This window comes from Somniosus microcephalus, chromosome 31 (genome assembly GCF_052327205.1).
Source record: "Somniosus microcephalus isolate GS21.2 chromosome 31, FLI_Smic_1.0, whole genome shotgun sequence".
Classification (NCBI taxonomy): Eukaryota; Metazoa; Chordata; class Chondrichthyes; order Squaliformes; family Somniosidae; genus Somniosus; species Somniosus microcephalus.
The window spans coordinates 38,161,284-38,183,125 of NC_141017.1; the positions used below are offsets into that span (position 1 = coordinate 38,161,284).

The window sequence follows — 21,842 nt, forward strand, 5'->3', positions numbered from 1 at the left end:
GGATAAATGGTTCGTTCTCAGATTGGCAACCAGTAACTAGTGGTGTTCCGCAGGGGTCAGTGCTGGGTCCTCAACTCTTTACAATCTATATTAACGATTTGGAGGAGGGGACCGAGTGTAACATATCAAAGTTTGCAGATGATACAAAGATGGGACGGAAAGTAGTGAGTGAGGAGGACATAAAAAACCTGCAAAGGGACATAGACAGGCTAAGTAAGTGGGCAGAGATTTGGCAGATGGAATACAATACTGGAAAGTGTGAGGTTATGCACTTTGGCAGGAAAAACCATAGAGCAAGTTATTATCTTAATGGCAAGAAACTGGAAAGTACTGTAGTACAAAGGGATCTGGGGGTCCTGGTGCACGAAACTCAAAGTTAGTATGCAGGTGCAGCAAGTGATCAAGAAGGCCAATGGAATGTTGGCTTTTATTGCTAGGGGGATGGAATATAAAAACAGGGAGGTATTGCTGCAGTTGTACAAGGTATTGGTGAGACCGCACCTGGAATACGGCACACAGTTTTGGTGTCCATACTTAAGAAAAGACATACTTGCTCTCTAGTCAGTACAAAGAAGGTTCACTCGGTTAATCCCGGGGATGAGGGGGTGGTCATATGAGGAGAGGTTGAGTAGATTGGGACTTTACTCATTGGAGTTCAGAAGAATGAGAGGCGATCTTATTGAAACATATAAGATTGTGAAGGGGCTTGATCGGGTGGATGCGGGGAGGATGTTCCCAATGATGGGTGAAACTAGAACTAGGGGGCATAATCTTAGAATAAGGGGCTGCTCTTTCAAAACTGAGATGAGGAGAAACTTCTTAGAGGGTGGTAGGTTTGTGGAATTTGCTGCCCCAGAAAGCTGTGGAATCTACATCATTAAATAAATTTAAAACAGAAATAGATAGTTTCCTAGAAGTAAAGGGAATTAAGGGTTATGGGGAGCGGGCAGGAAATTGGACATGAGTCTAGGTTCGGAATGGTCATGGCCCTGTGGGTAGTGGAGCGGGCCCAGGGGCCGTGTAGCCTGGTTCTGCTCCTACTTCTTGTGTTCTAATTCTGTGTTAGATTTCAGGAGATGGTTTTATTCCTGTTCCTGGCTGGGGTGGAGATCGCCTTTACAGAAGGTAAGTACTGTAGAAAATATAGGGACAGAGTGATCTCCTGAAAGAATTTCGATCGCCTACATGGGTCGGAGAGGAATTTCCCAGATTTTTTTCTCCCAAATTGGCCATTGGGTCTTTATCTGGTTTTTCGCCTCTCCCGGGAGATCACATGGGTTCGGGTGGATGCACAGTGATAGAAGATTTGAGGTTAGGATCAGATCAGCCATGATCTTATTGAATGGCGGAGCAGGCTCGAGGGGCCGATTGGCCTACTCCTGCTACTATTTCTTATGTTCTTATGCTCTAAGGCAGTGGTAGGGATGCTAAAATTGCCCATGTGCACAGGGATGAGGAAGGAGGAGGAACGAGAGGCCTCCTTACCCTGATCACTATCCAGCAGCTCTTACTTTTTGAAGTGCATGTTGGGACAGGACCAGGCATGGCTGCAATGTGGTTGAACAGCCTGTAGACACTCCTCAGGGTCAAGACATGAGAAGTGGCCAACTGGGTGAGGTATTAGAGCACAACTAACAGCTGGAGATTCACACCCCACGTGGAGTCTTCAGAACATTGTGGTCGAAAATTGAAACTGAGGAAATTTAAACATTTGGTACCATTTTGGTCAGTGATTTGAATCTCACTTTGTAGCTTTCCTCTGCCACTTCCTTCATAGAACTGGAAGGATCTCACTTGAGGTCAGCATTAAGCAAACATGTCTAGATCACAGTGACCATGTTATTACAGGAGGACCACAACTCCAGCTGTTTAATGCCATGATGATTAATGCAAGTAGCCTACAATAGCCACTACAGAACACCGATACAATACAAGCTGGATAATTGCAACTAGAAGCGATTAATGCTGAATGGAAATCTCTGCCAATTGTACAACATGTAAACTGCAAGCATAGCCCAAACCAGCAGAGTATTGTGGGGAGTTACGGAGCAAAATGATGATTCGGAAAGCTCTGCATTCTTACCCCTCCAGCCCACTTGCACAACTCTGGCCAACCCAAGACCTCTGCCAAAACCAACCAAATTGACAGAATGGAAGTAGGCAAGATTTAACGCAGCAAAGTGTGAAGTCATACATTTTGGTAGAACGAAGAGGCCATAAACTAATTGGTACAATCCTGAAGGGGGTGCACGAACAGAGAGACCTAGGGGTATATGTGGACAAATCGTTTACGGTGGCAGGGCAGGTTGAGAAAGCAGTTAAAAAAGCTTACGGAATCCTGAGCTTAATGAATAGAGGTATAGAGTACAAAAGTGTGGAAATTATGAACCACCTGTATAAAACACTGGTTTGACCTCAACTGGAGTCTTGTGTCCAATTCTGGGCACCGCACTTTAGGAAGGATGTCAAGGCCTTAGAGAGGGTGCAGAAAAGATTTACCAGAATGATTCCAGGGATGAGGGACTTCAGTTACGTGGATAGACTGGAGAAGCTGGGGTTGTTCTCCTTGGAGCAGAGAAGGTTCAGGGGAGATTTGATAGAGATGTTCAAAATCATGAGGGGTCTGGACAGAGTCGAGGAAAACTGTTCCCATTGATGGAAGGGTCGAGAACCAGAGGACACAGATTTAAGATGATTGGCAAAAGAACCAAAGGCGACGCAAGAAAAACTTTTTTTTTTTTTTTTTTTTAATTATAAACACAGCGAGCGGTTAAAATCTGGAATGCACTGCCCGAGAGGGTGGTGGAGGCAGATTGAATCGCGGCTTTCAAAAGTGAGTTGGATAAGTACCTGAAGGAATGAAATTTGCAGGGCTATGGGGAAAGGGCGGGGGAGTGGGACGAGTTGAAGTGCTCTTGCAGAGAGCCGGCACGGGCCGAATGGGATCACTCACCCTGATTTTCCAGTTAGAAAACAGCATGTAGGTAGTCAGATATGAACCTGCATACCTCGACTTCATGGTGCCCAAGTCTTTGAAATAATGCCTTATCGAACATGTGCTATGTATATAATTACTTGCAGTACCACGTCTGCTGACTTTTGTGATGTGGTAACCACATTACACACACCTCCACTTCTAAACTCCACTAACTGAATCAGTGTTAACAGGACACTTGTTTAAACTGTTTTTTCTCTATTTCCACCTCTCCTGAAGGGGCCGACTCTTGGAGTTCAGCTCCACGGGTGCCCGTTACCCTCGCATACCTCATTCAAGTGTCCAACTATTCACGTGTGCGCCTTGATCGAGAGCGGACAATGACATCATATTCAAGCTTCTGGTGGGGGTTACTGTATACTGATCAGGAGCAGGATTGCCCGACTAACTGTCTCCGCCCTAACCCCAAGGCTCGATAGCCAATCGTCATGCCTCACTGCTGTCCCAGCCCAGATCGGCCGACTGCACAGATTGGGAATTGAACGCTGGGTCATCCTGATCTGTATGGCTCAGGGATGGATTCCTCATCTGAGCAGTGAGGGGTTTGGGGGGGGGGGGGGGGGGGCGGGGGGAAGCTGCACATTTATCTTCAACATCAAGCTCTCCTTACCTTTGCTGATGTATTGCTGCCATCTGAGCTCCAATCGCTAGGAGAGAAAATAGGGACGAAGTTAAAGGAAAAGCACACAAGCTTCCACATGGAACTCGACATTAAATCAAATTACACACTGAAAAAGTTGTAACACACTTGTGCAAGAAATGTGTGAACAGTGTCAAATTTATTCAAGCCCCTTCAACACAAGTGCACACGATGCTCGCCAGTTCTGAAGCACTTGCTTCTCTGAAATGAATACTCTGGATCGCTTTCATTGCTAAGAACTCAAAGTTATTTCACGTCGGACGTTGTAGGTCAAGAGGATGTCCAGTAATGGGGGGAAAAAATAGTCCAGCTATTCAAACTATTTAAAAAAAAATTTTTTTAAACTAATCAGAAATATAATTACTTCAACAAACTGCACCTAAACTGCTGTAAAATTGAGCACAAGTCACAACCACAGATTTTTTTGAGATGTGAAAACCCAGGGATGTGATACATCCGTACACTCGACTGAGTGGCCAGATAGCAACTGTGAAAAGTAGCTTAGCTGCTCCGCCACCGACATTGGTTTTCTTCACCTCCGATTCTAATTTTTTTTTTTGAAGTAACTCTCTCCGGTATCTCCGAGTCAAGGGAAGGAGTTGGAGATCTGCGCCACAGCTTCCAGCAACGCAGCTCGAGAACTGGCCACTGGGAAGTGCACAAGATCAAGCCAGGGTGAATGGCTCCCTCAGATATTAAATGCTGCCATTTATTCAGCTGTCAAACTCCAGCAATTCAAGACAACCGATGCAATGGATTCAGTTGGTACTGTGAATCAAGATCTCTCGCTCTCCATCAACACACTGAAATCATGACCCAGAAATTTAACTTTTTTCTCCGCCCCATTGAGATATCCCAAGTCCAGCCTCACTCAATGGCTGGATTCAGTGCGGAGTGCAACAAGTGGGGCAGTTTAACATGAAAAATTACTTTTCGTCTGCGAGTGGCCAGTCCAGCCTCTGGTGGCTCAAGATGTCCCTCGTTGGAAAGTGGCCTTTAGGGCTCCTGAACACTAGAGATCTTTTTATTTTGGAAGCGGCATGTTACGGGACTCCTTTCTGCTCACTACGGAAACGATGATGAATCACATGGGGAACCCCAATTCCACTTGCGCTGTCTAACCTGTTGCCCAGTGAGGTTTCCCTCCACATCCAACCATGCCTTTGTTTTCTTGCAAGGAGTTACTCCACAGTATTCATTTGTTTTACCTCACTGCTTTTGGGAAAACAGTCAAGAATTAAGCCCAGAAGGCAAGGTACTAGTACATCCAAACATCTGTCAGCTTGATGCCCTGCAGCCTATTTTACTGGGTTGATTTATACAAATGCACTATCACTAAATCAGGAAAATCATATCCTCAATCTCAAGTTTCAAAACCTTATTCCACCGCAACCGCAGTCAAACACTTCAGCAAAATATTCAGTCCTTGATTATAGCGAAGAACTTGGTACAGCGCCGGTGTTGTCACTGGGTTTATCTACGACACTGATGCGATCAGCCAGTGCACTAACTAGCCCAGTACTGTTCTTGTGAGATGCTCTTTAAGTCAGCACCTCAAACTGCCCCCACTGCTGCTCACTGATCAGAAATTCGCCACAGCATTATCCAGCTGAAAATGTTCTCTGCCAACACAACCCAACTGTATTCGACCACAATTCAGACACGCCCACTGTTTTAGTTTTTTTTATTGAAATCCAAGTGTGAAACCATTGTCTGTGGTACAGCTCCCAGCAGATTCCACATGCCCATCATCTCATTTGATTGAAATCCTAGTGACAACACTGACCCAATGTTTTTTTGTAAATGTATGGAACAAGTAGACTCTGTACTTACGATCGCTTTGTGCTGCTATTTTTTTGCTATCAGGCTGATCTGTAAAACAGAAAGGAGGGATTTTTTATACACCTGCAAGGAAGAATTTAGGCTGCTGTGCACAGAATGTCAAAAGCACAAGTCACATTCTGCCCCATCATGGCAAGCGCTCTTCACACATTTCTTCACACTCCCCCATCTACCCCTCCCCTTTATTGCACAGATCAGTGCCAGGAGCAGAGATTTAATATTCCTGGAATACCACACACATTGACACACGTTCGGCTCCCTGCTGCCACCAGTGCAACATACGGCCAATATCTGGGTCCCTCGATCCCCAATTCAAATTACAAACTGCGAAATTCACCCTAGATGGACAAGACCACATTCTCAACGCGAACAGGACGATTCCCTAAATTGTACAGGCTGGTCTCCCACGGCATTGTTCGCGCTGACTTGGGATTTGCTGTTTGATGAAAATAGGTCTCTTGCTGCCATTTAGGGGAATAACTTCAGGGCCAGTAATTTAGTGAATCAGTCAAATTGCTTCATTAGATGGCATTCTGGGATTTCACTTGTGCTTTGGAGATCGAATTCCATGACTCTGCGAAAGCCATAAACGAACAGCCATTATAAATATCTCTTTACCTATGCATTTAAGATTTATCCGTTACTGGTATTAAAGCTAAAGAATGCACAGCAAGATCAGCTGGAGTTAGCTAATGACTATTCAGTAGTTCTGCATGGTGGGGGGGGAGCTGCACTGGGAGGTCTGTGGCTTTGGCAGCACTTAGGCACAGGTGCTGGAGTCTGGAAGCACTCCAGTGGGGCTGCTGGGTTTCAGCTGCGAGGGGACGAGAGTCTTTGGTCCAACATTATGCACAGACTGACTCACTGGCGGATTCCTCGTGCCTGCTGGTACGGACAAGAGTGGCACTAGCCTGACAACAACCAGATCAGAGAGGAAGAAAGACATGGCCAATATTTTTTTTTTTTTTTTTTTTTTTAAAGCATGAAGTTACTAATTTGTCTCATTAAATGTTCGCATGCTGAGACAGGGTTTTCCCATTGTGACATGTTGACATATGGGTTTTCCCATTATAAATGTGAGACCCTGGAGGTAAAGTACAGGAAATGAGCGGCGCGTTCAAGATTTCGAATGCTATTGGACTGCCCATGGTGTGACCCAGTGTGAAGGGAGTTTAAAGACATCAGAAACCTGCCCCGTGGTGCCAGCTAGTGGGCAGAGCGCACAACTACACTAAGAGGTGACAGAAAAAAGTGGACTGGGAGTGTTGGCAGAAATTCAGCAGTAAATGTTGGCAGAAAAGCACGACCGAAAATCAGGACAACCGGAAGTAAGGTTTGTGGACAGGAACGGAGTGCCCTACACAAAGTTTTTAATATACAAATAGATAGAGGTGATACATTTAAGTGGATGTTATTGTACCGGAACGCCCATTTAAATGCGCAGCCGATGTATATATATATAGCCACCTCTGGCCTTCAAATACAAGCGAGGGAAATGCGAGTGCAGCTGGAGCAGGTTTAATGCTGAAAAACATGACGGTGTTGTAATCCTAGTCTCTTCTGGCCCACTGACGCAATCGAATCCAGTTATCAAGAGAATTGGATCTGGCGAGATAGTGAAAGGGGGGGAAAAAGAGGGAGAGAACACCGTACATTTATCTTTTGCCTCATCGCATCCACAGAACATCCCAAAACACTTCACAACTGCTGAGCAACAAAGATAGTAAGGAAAGGAATAACTGTGCTCAAGGCTGCTAGATTGGCTTCAATTTGATGTCTTGATCCCAAAACTTCACAGCTCTGGCATCAGTATATGTCAATCAGAACTATGGGGAGAGTTCTTCAATGGTCACTGCAGCAGAGTAAAAATAAAACAAGGAATCGTAACTGTGAACTTTATGCAATGCAGCCAAACATTGAGGCCCACTGGATTGATCCCTGGGATGAGAGGGTTGTCCGATGAGGAGGGATTGAGTAGATTGGGCCGATACTCTCTGGTGTTTAGGAGAATGAGAGGTGATCTCATTGAAACATACAAGATTCTGAGGGGGATTGACAGGGTAGATGCTGAGAGGTTGTTTCCCCCTGGCTGGAGTGTCTAGAACTAGGGGGCACAGTCTCAGGATAAGGGGTCGGCCATTTAGGACTGAGATGAGGAGGAATTTCTTCACTCAGAGGGTGGTGAATCTTTGGAATTCTCTGTCCCAGAGAGCTGTGGAGGCTCAGTCATTGAGTATACTTAAGGCTGAGCTCGATAGATTTTTGGACTCTCGGGAAATCAAGGGATGTGGGGATCGGCCAGGAAAGTGGAGTTGAGGTCGATGATCAGCCAAGTCCGTTTCTCAAATTATAATAGATTTTAGTAATATCGTTTACATGAAGTATATATTTTCCATTTCTACTGCACTGTATTTTAAGAACATAAGAATTAGGAGCAGGAGGAGGCCATTTGGCCCCTCGAGCCTGCTCCACCATTCAATAAGATCGTGGCTGATCTTCGACCTCATCTCCACTTTCCTGCACTATCCCCATATCCCTCGATTCCCTTAATATTCAAAAATCAAATCGATCCCGGTCTTAAATATACTCGACGACTGAGCCTCCACAGCCCTCGGGGTTGGGAATTCCAAAGATTCACCACCCTCTGGGTGAAGAGATTTCTCCTCATCTCAGTCCTAAATGGCCGACCCCTTATTCTGAGACTGTGACCCCTGGTTCTAGACTCCCCAGCCAGGGGAAACATCCTCCCTGCATCTACCCTGTCAAGCCCTGTAAGAATTTTTTATGTTTCAATAAGATCACCTCTCATTCTTCTTAACTCTAGAGAGTATAGGTCTAGTCTACTCAAGATATGGAACTAATACACACTGTCCAGACCCTTACAGGGAAATGAACCACATACAAAAGGAAACAACCACACTAGTTCAGTTATAACTATTCCAAAAGGTATCCTCCTGGGCTAAAGCGTGCTGCCTGTAGGTGTCGAGCTCCAGGAGAATCAGTGCAAAAGCATTCTCCCAACCACCAAGTGTTGCGGCTCATTCCAGACCACAGTGAAATCTAACGATTTAAAACCGAAGCCAAGACTGCCAAGGGCCAAGGAGAACACCCTGGTCAGCGCAGAGCGATCCTCGCTGCTGTTAACGCAGCTCCCTGATGTCGTACGGCACAGCATCGAGCCTGTACACAAACTCTTTACTCAGACCTCACAAACACTGATTTTGGGGCAGAACCGCTGCGCAAGCAAAGAAAAATGGGTTTACGCTCACTGATCAGGCCCAGAGAAGAGCAGGCTGCATTATAAATTGGTACGAATGGCAGAGGTCAAGGGTCTCCGTTTGAGCCTTGTGCTTGCAAGACATGAAGTAAGGTAGGTGTCCAGTGCCGTTTACCTTTTACATTTAAGCAGTTCAAAAATGTATTCAACACAGAAGCAGGCTAGTGATTTCTGAAGCTGCACCCTCTCCTGCAGCACATCGTTTAAGTCAAGATTTTTTTTTTTTTTTTATAAAAACAAGACACAGGACTGCTCAGAATGGAGCATCGTATGGCAGAAAGGCTTGGGGGGCAGGGAAGAGGAGAGAGGCAGATATTCTTCCAGTGCTCGTTACCTTGTGCCACACAATGCTTAAAACATATGTAAACACACCAAGATTTGCTGAAAGCGCACCAAGTCTTCTGAGCATTTGCAATGGAGTAAGTTTGACAGGTTAAAAATTGGCCGTGAACGCAAGAATGTTCAGCAACAGGCAAAGACCGTTAGCCCAAACATGTCCCTTTTCCAACATCATCTCCACCTCACCATATCCCTCCCCTCTCTAGGTAGAACCCAATTGTATTTTGAACACATTAATACCACCAGCTTCAATGGCATTCCCTAGAGATTTATTGCACAACTCTATCGGTTGCAAAACAAATCCCTTCTTACTCTTAACTTCCTAATTTTAGCTCATGTTCTGGCCTTTGAACACTTCATTGAAGTGAATCAACTGCCTGCTTCAACTTAGTCATTCCCCCCTCATATTTAAAGCTGGGCCACTTCAAAGTCCGGGCGGGATGGATCGTTGTCTATCTTCTTAACAACCTTGGACTCGACTGGATGGTCCCCTCCAAATCCCCTTTGGGGTGATAATATTCTCCCCGTGATTCGGCGAGCAGAACTCCGAGTGAACGGCAAAGATCCAGTGAGGCTGGTTTCTTTTGGGCTCCGCTTTGTGACCTTCTCCACCTGTCACAACAGCTGCAATCCACACCACCACTCCGATATTATTTTACACCAATGCTAACCAGTGCTCCTGTGATCAACCAGCAGCGAAGTTTTCAACCAAATTATTTAATACAATATGGCATCCGGAACGACAGGCTGACTGGCCACCAGGGACAGTTTAGTACCCAGTCTTTTCAACATACCAAAAAAAAATATCTTTAGCAGCAACAAGATCCGAGGCTAGAGAATTAGAATACTGAAGGCTGGTGATGTCAGATATCAAGGCAAAGCACTTAACTGAGTATAAACTTAAGTACATCAACAATTTGAAGGAACCAGTTATCCCCCAATTGTCTTACCTCCATCTTCCAGCTGTCTCTTTTGACTGACAAATCCAAATTCTGGTGTGCTGTGGTTTACAGTTGTGGCAGTGTCCCCTCCAATTTTAGCAGCTATCTGCAGGTTCATTAAAAGTCACAGTCAGTTCCTCACATACGAGTAGCATTTACTGTAGGCTCAGTAGCCTCGCAAGTGTTGCATAGAGTTTTCTAGTCAGATGGTTGTGCCTTAAACCACATGGCCAAAACCTGTCTCCCAGAGTTATCAGTAACGTTACCTCCTTTCCCCAGTGAAACAGAGTGATCGAATCAGCAACATACCCCAGGAAACCCACAAGCCAGAAATACAGATTGGCAATATTGTGCATTGAAACAGGTTCTTAAAGCAAACATTCAAATTTAATTGAGTGCACCTCAACACCCAATTGTGCATCAAATAATTATTCCCTTCAGCATATCATTTACACAGCAGCCAGGAAAAGGTTGCGGCTCAAACAGGATCAGCCTGTACTGTATCATGGAGCAGATACTGTGCAACGCCAGGTATATTACAAGGCAACTTATTCTCACCTCCTCGATATAGTGCAAGTGATTACCCACAATTGGCCTCAAACCAAAAAGTAACTTGAAGGTTAACATCGTGCTAATCCTTCGCTACCTTTGGAAAAAAAATAGCAACATCCCAAAACATTCACTCTCACTAATTGTTAAGGGAAGGCGTAGAGCGAACCTTCCCTAATGGTTCAGTGGTAAGTGGCATGGTATGTAATAAACATAAACCAGGAAGGCACAGGCGGTATTCACTGGGGCTGGCAGTAATACAACATTAGAGGCACAGGGCTGGAAAGGCAAAAGTAATAAAGAAGGATTTGCAATCACTGTTCAAATCTGCTGCAGGCACTGGAAGGGTTCCACCTGCAACACTGCAGCCGAGCATCAGTTGCTGCCTTCACAACAGAAGCAGAGGGTTTCCAACAATCCTATATAAAAAGGAAAGATATAACATTTTGAATGTGTCAGGATCTCTTGGATAAAAATATGGCAGTCAACCAGACATTTGGGAAAAGGTACTCTGGTAATTTCAAGTGCACTGGCTCACCAAGTTTATCTAGTGGGTAACACACCAGCAAGGTCCCAGCTCAGTACAGAGTTAGATGAGAACCACAGCAGTGCCTTCGGTGCCGAGGTTAGAAAGAGGTGGTGGGAACAAAAACAAGTAGTAGAGGTTTCCCATCCCTGATCTCAACTCATACTGGAAATGCACGTAAATAAATATCTAGGTGAGAACAGGATCAGGTATATCAGGGACCAAACAGCCTGACACACTCACTCTGAAGGCTCACACATGCTTGCTTATACTGGAGGGTGGCCAGCACCTATGGTACCACACCTGACCCAAGGACCCAATCAAGGACCACACCCAGCCCAGCAACTGTGTTCCTCCATCCGAGCAACAAAATTAGGAGGATGGAAGAGGTATGTCACTGATAACCGTAAGACTGACATTCTAAATTCCCTACTTTTCCCCCAACGTAACTTAGAGATTAGAAAGATTTCAAAGTTATCATATCAGTGTTGATAGAAACTTTTAGGAAAAACAATTGATCCACACATTAATTACAAAGAAATCACGTTTCCTTTCTTTGCCCTCAATGGAAAATGATGATGAAAGGGGAAATAGAATAGCAGAGTAAACTAGCAATAGACATAAAAACAGACTGTAAAAGCTTCTATAGGTCTGCAAAAAGGAAATTAGTAAAAAAAAATAGTACTGGAGAAATTAATGGGACTGAAAGCCGATAAATCTCCTGGACCTGATGGCCTGCATCCTAGGGTTTGAAAGAGGTGGCTATTGAGATAGTGGATGCATTGTTGTCATTTTCCAAAATTCCATAGATTTTAGAACGGTTCCCGCGGCTTGGAAGGTAGCAAATGTAACCCCACCATTTAAGAAAGGAGGGAGAGAGAAAACGTGGAACTACAGACCAGTTAGCCTGACATCAGTAGTGGGGAAAATGCTAGAATCTATTATTAAGGACGTGGTAACAGGGCACTTAGAAAATAATAATAGGATTGGGCAGAGTCAACACGGATTTATGAAAGGGAAATCGTGTTTGACAAATCTGTTAGAGTTTTTCAAGGTTGTAACTAGCAGAATAGATACGGGGGAACCAGCGGATATGGTGTATTTGGATTCTCAGAAGGCATTCGATAGCTTTCAATAAGGTGCCACACAAGAAGTTATTAAACAAATTTAGGGCTCATGGGATTGGGGGCAATATACGAACATGAATTGAGGAGTGGTTAACGGACAGAAAACAGAGAGTAGGAATAAACGGGTCACTTTTAGGTTGGCAGGCTGTAACTAGTGGGGTACCGCAAGGATCAGTGCTTGGGCCTCAGCTATTCACAATCTACATCAATGATTTGGATGAGGGGACCAAATGTAATATATCCAAGTTTGCTGATGATACAAAGCTGGGTGGGAATGTAAGTTGTGAGGAGGATGCAAAGAGGCTTCAAGGGGATATAGACAGGCTAAGTGAATGGACAAGAACATAGCAAATGGAATATAATGTGGAGAAATGTGAAGTAATCCACTTTGGTAGGACAAATAGAAAAGCAGAGTATTTTTTAAATAGTGAGAGATTGAGAAATATTGGTGCTGAGGGACCTGGGTGTCCTTGTACAGGTAGACTATCCTTTATCCGCACTTCTGAAAACCGAAAACCTCTGAAAACCGAAAGTTTTTTTGTGGAGCGTAAGTCGTGCGCACGACATAACCCGAGTGGCGCCAAACATGACCCGACGCGGCCGATGCTTTTCTGACCTGATTTGCGGGCCAGCTTAGCGTAGGAGTCAGCCGATATCCGGCTTTCCCACAACTGGCGGCGGCAGTCGAACCCCAGGCCCCCGCTAAGTCAAGGAATTCAGATACAGAGCAGGGGGAGCTGTAAACAGACTGGGAGCGGCAGCACAGAGAAGCAGGAAGGGGAATGAGACACGCAACAGTCGCAAGAGGTAGCCTGAACTTTTAAAATTTATATTAAATACAAATACTAATTACCAAATTAATTTAATGTTCAGAGTTTCCCAGTCTGAAATAATACCTTCTGAAATCTGAAAATTTCCAAAAACCGAAACACAGCTGGTCCCAAGGTTTTCGGATAAGGGATAGTCAACCTGTACACGAATCACTGCAAGTTAACATGTAGGTACAGCAAGCAATTAGGAAAGCAAATGGTATGTTGGCCTTTATTACAAGAGGATTTGAGTATAAGAGTAAAGACTTCTTACTGCAATTATATGGGGCCCTGGTGAGACCACACCTAGAGTTTTGTGTACACTTTTGGTCTCCTTGCCTAAGGAAGGATATACTTGCCATAGAGGGAGTGCAACGAAGGTTCACCAGACTGGTTCCTGGGATGGGGGGATTGTCCTATGAGTAGAGATTGAGTAGACTAGGCCTATATTCTCTGGAGTTTAGAAGAATGAGAGGTGATCTCATTGAAACATACAAAATTCTTACAGGGCTTGACAGGGTAGATGCAGGGAGGATGTTTCCCCTGGCTGGGGAGTCTAGAACCAGGGGTCACAATCTCAGAATAAGGGGTCGGCCATTTAGGACTGAGATAAGGAGAAATTTCTTCACTCAGAGGGTGGTGAATCTTTGGAATTCTCGACCCCAGAGGGCTGTGGAGGCTCAGTCGTTGAGTATATTCAAGACAGAGAGCGATAGATATTTGAACATTAAGCGAATCAAGGGATATGGGGATAGTGCAGGAAAGTGGAAATGAGGTAGATCAGCCATGATCTTACTGAATGGCGAAACAGGCTCAAAAGGGACAAATGACTGACTCCTGCTCCTATTTCTTATGTTCTTATGGATCATTTTGGAGCAGACAGCTGGCCTTCGCCTGGACTTCTGCAGTTCTGTAACAGGCCCACAGAACAGAGCATGCCCAGTCTGCTTTCCCACCCACAGTTGGACAGCCAAGATCCAAAGTCGCCACATGGGGAATCGTGAGGTAACATGTTCCACTACCGTAAAATGAGTTCTCTCCATGTTGCTTTGATCGAGTCGCTCTGTTTTTCTTCTCATATCATTTCCATTCTTCGAAGAAAAAGATTCTAACCGTGACCACAAATGAACAGCATCCTAACCAAATTCAGTATCTTCCATTCAGTCTGAATCTTAGTTTACACTATGAACTTTTGAATATTTTTTGCAATCCCTCCCATCTCTGCGGCCTAACATCCCCGTCGACGCTTTGGTTCGACCATCTCTGGAGTTTCTGTGCACCCTTCCCTTTGCCCCACCACTGGAGGCAGTGCCTTCAGCCGCCTTGGTCCAAATGCTGAACTCCCTCCCTCAACCTCACCACTTTTAAAACTCTTCTCAAAACGCACCTTTTCAACCAAGCTTTCGGTCACTTCTTCTAACTCCAGCACCATGGCTCAGCGCCCACTCAAATCTAAGCATCAATGTTGCCCCCTTATTTGAAGCACCATAGGACGTTTTCTACGTTCAAGTTGCTGCAGAAATTCACGGTGTTCTGCTTCTCATTTTTGTTGCTCCAATGTATTGCAAGCGGTTTGAGAGTGGCAAACACCTCCATTGCACAGTAGTAACTTTTTAGTCTTTTCAGATGCACGATTAAAGCAACCCACCATCGATCTGCAGGTCACTGCTCTCCTGTACCTCTGGAAGCCAATCCAGGTTTAACGCAAGAAACAAGAACAGGAGTCGGCCAATCGGCCCCTCAAGCCTGCTCCGCCATTCAATAAGATCATGGCTGATCCAATCTTGGCCTCAACACCATTTTTCCACTCTCTCCCCACACCCCTCGAAGCCCTTGTAGTTCAAATATCTGAATATATTCAAGGCGGAGATTGACAATGCCTCCGCCTCCACAGCTCTCTGGGGCAGAGAATTCCAAAGATTCACGACCCTCAGAAGAAATTCCTCCTCATCTCCGTTTTAAATGGGCGACCCCTTATTCTGAAACTATGCCCCTGGTTCTAGATTCCCCCACTAGGGGAAACATCCTCTCATTCACCCTGTCAATCCCCCTCAGAATCTTATGTTTCAATAAGATCCCCTCTCACTCTTCTAAACTCCAGTGAGTTTAGGCCCAACCTGCTCAACCTTTCTTCATAAGACAACCCCTTCATCTCTGGAATCAACCGAGTGAACCTTCTCTGAACTGCCTCCATTGCAAGTATATCCTTCCTTAAATATCGAGACCAAAACTGTACGCAGTACTCCAGGTGCGGTCTCACCAGCGCCCTGTACAGTTGCATCAAAACTTCCCTACTTTTATACTCCATCCCCCTTGCAATAAAGACCAATATTCCATTAGCCTTCCTAATTACTTGCTGTACCTGCATGCTAACATTTTGTGTTTCATGTACTAGGACCCCCAGATCCCTTTGTACGACATCATTTTGTGGTCTCACTCCATTTAAATAATAATTTGCTTTATCATTCTTCCTTCCAAATTGGATAACCTCACATTTTCCCACATTATACTCCATCTGCCAAATTTTTGCCCACTCACTTAACCTATCTATATCCCTTTGCAGACTCTGTGTCCTCCTCACAACTTGCTAACCCACCTATCTTAGTATCAGCAGCAAATTTGACTACAGTACACTCGGTGCCTTCATCCAAGTCATTAATATAGATTGTAAATAGTTGAGGCCCCAGAATTGATCCCTGTGCACCCCACTAGTTACTGATTGCCAACCGGAAAATGACCCATTTATCCCGACTCTCTTTTCTGTTAGTTAGCCAATCCCCTATCCATGCTAATATATTACCCCCAACCCCATGAGATCTTATCTTGTGCAGTAACCTTTTATGTGGCACCTCATCGAATGCCTTCTGGAAATCCAAATACACAACATCTACTGGTTCCCTTTTATCCATCCTGTTTGTTACATCCTCAAATTTGTCAAACACGATTTCCCTTTCATAAAACCATGTTGACTCTGCTCGATTGTCTTCTGATTTTCTAACTGTCCTGCTATTACCTCTTCAATAATGGATTCCAGCACTTTCCCAATGACAGATGTTAGGCTAACTGGCCTATAGTTTCCTGCTTTCTGTCTCCCTCCTTTCTTGAAAGGAGGCGTTACATTTGCGGTTTTCCAATCCGCTGGGACCTCTCCAGAATCCAGGGAACTTTGGTAGATTACAACCAACGCATCCACTATCTCTGCAGCCACTTCTTTTAAGACCCTAGGATGCAGGCCATCAGGTCCAGGGGACTTGTCAGCCTTTAGCCCCATTAGTTTGCCGAGTATTTTTTCTCTAGTGATTGTTTTAAGTTCCTCCCTCCCTATAGCCCCTTGATTATCTATTACTGGGATGTTTTTAAGTGTCTTCTACCGTGAAAACCGATCCAAAATAATTGTTTAGAGTCTCTGCCATTTCTCTATTTCCCATTATTAATTCCCCAGGCTCATTCTCCAAGGGACCATTAAGCAACATTACCCTCCTCCATGAAGAGGTACCGTTTCAGGTCTCCACTCATATTTGTATTGAACATTCTCTCTCCCTACACATGCATTTTTTCCTTTAAGAATTCCTTTTTTAGATTGAAAGAGATCAAAGGGAAACCGAAGGAGTACAATACATTCTGCACCGAAAGATCAATCAATCCAACAGAAGCATATGATGGGAGACATCCATGCAGGGAACTTAAGCAGCAATGTTGCTACGCGAGTGACATGGGGGGGTTGTAGAAGTGAGGTAACACACCATTATCCTCCCCCACCTTCTGAGCTCTCATATCACATGCTCGCCAGGAGCCTGTAAAGTACCCCAGACTACCACCAGTGGCTTTTTGTTTGTTGTTGATCTTTCTGATCTTCTCCCCTCCTTTCCTGGAGATACCAAGTTCCACAGGTGCCAGCAGCCCATAGGCATCTCACCTAGGTGCCCACTGCAGCGAAGACAGCGTGTGTAAGCAAGTTATTCAAACCTGACTGAGATCAGAGACTTGAACATCCACTGGCTGATTTCCCCTTCACAAATCCACAGGCACTAACTAAGGTTGACTGCAGCACCCTCGCTGTTACTCCAGTTGAGTCACTGAGGAACCTTGAAGAGAATTTTTCAAGTGGGGGGCGTGCTGTAGTTTTCTTCCTGGGTTGGGCCGAAGGAAAATAAGAACACCCTTTTAAATTGTGAGAAAACCAGAATACTGAAGGTTTGGCTCCACTAGCTCCACCACAGAGCACAAGGCACTTCTGTGTGTTGTGCGAGTTGGAATTGCTTTCTAGTTTTACCATCTTGAATCCCAATTCAGTAACCAAGGCCGCGCCTTTTATTAATCAACGTTATGAAATACCTATTGGTGTGATGGCCTGGTGCGATGTGTTTGTGCCCATAATTCCAAACATGCTGAGTGCCAGGTGGATTCACTCCCAGTAAAGGAAGCAGACAAGTCACAGACTTTAGCTGAAGCGGCTCCATAACCAACCACCAGAACACACAAGACAAAACCCAAGTGGATGTATATAACATCCTTAACATAGGACATATCCCATCGTGGAGAGCAGGCGCCAAATGAAATGATCAGGAGTGACCAAAGGCTTGGGAAGAAGGGTCTTAATGGGGAATGTGTTATGGTTGAGGGAGTTAAGGAGGGAATTCCAGAGTATGGGACGTAGGCAACTGAAAGCACAGCCACCAACAATGTGATCGGTGGGGGGGGGGGGGGGGGGGGAAAGAGACTGATATACAACTGCTCAGCGTCAGAAAACGGATATTGGGTAACAAACACTCAATTTCCCCCCTCTGTGGGGGCAGCACTTGAGCTCTCACCACATGCAGAATTACACCCAACAAGTATTTCAGCATTCTCTGTTCCGTTTGGCAACGCTCCTGTGAAGCGCTGCGGGACGTTATACTACTTTAAACACTCTCTACAAGTTGTTGTCCTGCAGCTTGGTTAACTGTATGCAGCGAGTCAGAAAGAGCTTTCTCCTCCAGGAACTGCTCTCAAACCCAGCCCAGACTGACAGAAGGAAAGTATCTATCCGCTGGTGCCAAGGGTCCTTCAGGAAATAGATTTGGGCAGTCTCAAATGAGGGTCAAGGTCTCCCGATTTGGCACTAGTTGACAATCTCATTCTTGAAGCCAAACAGCGGGTGTGTGCAATGGAAAGGGGGGTGCTCTGTGATCTGGCAAACGCATGGTGTTGGGACAGAGAACAGGAAGCTTGGCTCAGAATGCAGCTGTGCTGCTCCTAGCCTGGGAGTGCCTGATGTTAACACCGGGCAGCTGAATGGGGAAAGTTCTATTCCCCAGCACCGCACCAACACTGAGCACAAAAGAAAGAAATTTGAAGATACGTAAATTATTCCCTCGCAATGTTGCATCACCCATTTTCTTCACCCTTGAAGCCTGATTCGGCCACAGTTCTCCATTTATATGGGGAGCGCGATAGCGAAACTGCTGGTTATTTTGCCTGCAAGATGCATCAAGCTGACCCTGAACCTCCCGAAGCCCAACGCCCACTCGAACACACTTTCCAGTCACGATCAAAAAACAAGATTCATTTACTTCTTTAACAGAGCACGGGGGCAAAGTGCGGCACCTCAACCACTCCTGTCGGGGTCCTGCCCCATCTGTACAGCTCAGCTATTCACTGGACCGCACCAGATTCAATCCCTTTCCATACGGCTGCTATTCACTGGAGGAGCACAGCTCTCAGAGGAGCCCTAAAAGGGCATAATTCTGGTGATACTTCAATGTCACAAGATCTATTCCAAGGCTGGGCTCCCCAGTGACCGCGGGTAAATCCAACATATGATACGTTATGAACCTCGCAGGAGCGCACGGAGTTAATTGATCTCAGCCTGGCAAGGGCACTATTTGTCCCAATGGGGGAACCAGTGGAAAAACAGGCACCATTCAAGCTTCTGGTCACTGACGAGTAACTCACAGCTGGAAAGAGTGCATGATGAGTTAAGTGAGGAAAGGATAATGCTCCAAAGAAGCTCAATAGCTTAACACTCACCTTTATTGTGGATTTCTACCCTACCCCAAGCAATTAAATGAATATGCATGGGAAATAATTAATTCAACGTTTTTTTTTTATATAAAAAGGTGGATGAACACATCAACTGCAATGCAGCTGAGGACTGTTCAGGAAAGTGAACATCATGTGGAAGATGCTGATTCCTGAACTGTTCGGAATACAGAAATGACAAGGATGAATGCAGAATACAAGGTTAGGTAAATATTTTGGAATGGGCATGATGGCAGTGGGAAGGAAGGAGAAATCTTGCATTGTATAAATTGAATAAGGCAGGTCGAGAAAAAAGAATGGGATTTGGGAGGTCAAATGGCTTTTTACTTGCTCCATGCTTTTATCTGGAGCGCACAAGCACTGTCCATGTTGGCATCATACTCGTGAGGCAACATCACCACAAGAGGAGCACCAAAACACATGTTTATGTTTGAAGAGCTCTGAGCTCAGAAATGGAGCCATCTGGTATATGAAGTGTATAAACTATCCACTACTTCTTGGTAATCAACAGAGTAAATGTCAGTGAATTTGCAGCAAATGGATCAAACCTTAATTCTTCAGCCTGGATACCCAACATAAGCTGGGGAAGATACGGGGCATGTGCCCACTTACAGTACTTGTAACGCTGGTAGGTGTCATTATTCTCTATTTAAATATACAATGAGGCAACTCACTCCCAGAAATGTCTTTAAGCATCAATCACATTCTCCTCCATCAGTGGCTCAATTGGTTAGGGTACATGATCAGGAAATGATCATCAGTGCTGACCTCAGCCAGGCTAGCAGCACAAATACAACAGTCATCAGCACTCACATGGGTGGTGAAACAGGAATTGTCCCTACTCTTCAATGATAACCATTGACACCTCTTGGAAGAGCTCAAAGATGGCAGGCGAGGTCAGGATCTGGCTCAGCTATGAAGGCCCTTGTGGCCACACTGCAAGCCAATGGGATCAGTCACTTGGATGAGATAAAGATTGGCCATCAGCACCTGTGCCTCAGCAAGAATTCAACAGCTTCAGAAGAGGGGAGAAAATTTTTCACAAAGAGGGGGAAAACATGCTCAGCTGCACAATCCTTTAATGATGATCATTTTTCCACAGCTCCTGAATTTATGGAAATAGGAAGAGGCCATTCAGCCCCTCAAGCCTGTTCCATCATTCAATTAAATCATGGCTGATCTATACCTCATTTCCATTTACCCATGTTTGCTCCATATCCCTCACCAACAAAAATCTATCAAGCTCAATCTTGAAATCGACCCCCAGCACCTGCAGCCTGTTTTGGGGGGGGCAGGGGGGTTCCAGTTACTGTTAACTTTTGCGGGAGGAAGTGATTCACTTAATGGCCTAGCTCTAAGATTATGCTCCCTGTTCTGGATTCCCAGAGAGTCAGTCTCGATCTAGGCCATCAAATCATCTCGAGACCTGGATGAGTGCACCTCTCAATCTTCCATCATTTTTTTTCATTCATTTATAGGATGTGGGTGTCGCCTGCAAGGCCAGCATTTATTACCCATCCCTAGATGCTCTTGAGAAGGTGGGGGGTGAGCCGCCTTCTTGAACCGCTGCAGTCCGTGTAGTGAAGGTACTCCCACAGTGCTGTTAGGGAGGGAGTTCCAGGATTTTGACCCAGCAACGATGAAGGATCGGGGATATTCTTCTGAGTCCGGATGCAGTGTGACTTGGAGCGGAACTTGGAGGTGGTGGTGGTGTTCCCATGTGTCTGCTGCCCTTCTCCTTCTAGGTGGAAGAGGTCGCGGGTTTGGAAGGTGCTGCCGAAGAAGCCTTGGCGAGTTGCTGCAGTGCAACTTGTAGATGGTACACACTGCAGCCACAGTACGCTGATGGTGGAGGGAGTGAATGTTTAGGGTGGTGAATGGGGTGCCAATCAAGGCTGCTGCTTTGTCCTGGATGGTGTCAAGCTTCTTGAGTGTTGTTGGAGCTGCACTCATCCAGCTAAGTGGAGAGCATTGCATCACACTCCTTACTTGTGCCATGTAGATGGTGGAAAGGCTTTGGGGAGTCAGGAGGTAACATAGAAGATAGGGGCAGGAGTAGGCCATTCGGCCCTTCGAGCCTGCTCCGCCATTCAATGAGATCATGGCTGATCATCCAAATTCAGTACCCTGTCCCTGCCTTCTCCCCATATCCCTTGATCCCTTTAGCCTTAAGAAATATATCCAACTCCTTCTTGAATATATTTAATGAACTGGCCTCCACCACCCTCTGTGGCAGAGAATTCCACAGGTTCACCACTCTCTGGGTGAAGAAATTCCTCCTCATTTCAGTCCTAAATGGCTTACCCCTTATCCTTAGACTGTGACCCCTGGTTCTGGACTCCCCGGCCATCAGAAACATCCTTCCTGCATCTAGTCTGTCCAGGCCTGACAGAATTTTATAGGTTTCGATGAGATCCCCTCTCAATCTTCTAAACTCCAGTGAGTATAAGCCCAATCGGCACAATCTCTCCTCATACGTCATTCCTGCCATCCCAGGTATCAGCCTGGTGAATCTTCGCTGCACTCCTTCCATGGCAAGAATGTCCTTCCTCAGATAAGGCAACCAAAACGGCACACAATACTCAAGGTGCGGTCTCACCAAGGCCCTGTACAACTGCAGCAAGACATCCTTGTTCCTGTACTCGAACCCTCTTGCTACGAAGGCCAACATACCATTTGCCTTCTTAACCGCCTGCTGCACCTGCATGCTTACCTTCAGCGACTGGTGCACAAGAACACCCAGGTCGCTTTGCACTTGCCCTTCAAAAAATAATCT

General features: G+C 45.4%; 1 protein-coding gene across 6 annotated transcripts in view; it reads right to left on the bottom strand.

Annotated features, from left to right (window-relative positions):
- Nucleotides 1-21,842, bottom strand: part of khsrp (KH-type splicing regulatory protein) — a 67,374-nt gene that overhangs the window by 39,139 nt on the left and 6,393 nt on the right. For all 6 annotated transcript variants that reach the window (XM_085971864.1, XM_085971859.1, XM_085971860.1 and 3 more), the window contains exons 2-4: nucleotides 10,044-10,140; nucleotides 5,469-5,507; nucleotides 3,606-3,642 (exon numbers count right to left, since the gene is read on the bottom strand). In XM_085971864.1, coding sequence (XP_085827990.1) covers nucleotides 3,606-3,642; nucleotides 5,469-5,507; nucleotides 10,044-10,140 — 173 coding nt within the window. The remainder of the gene's footprint in view (nucleotides 1-3,605; nucleotides 3,643-5,468; nucleotides 5,508-10,043; nucleotides 10,141-21,842) is intronic.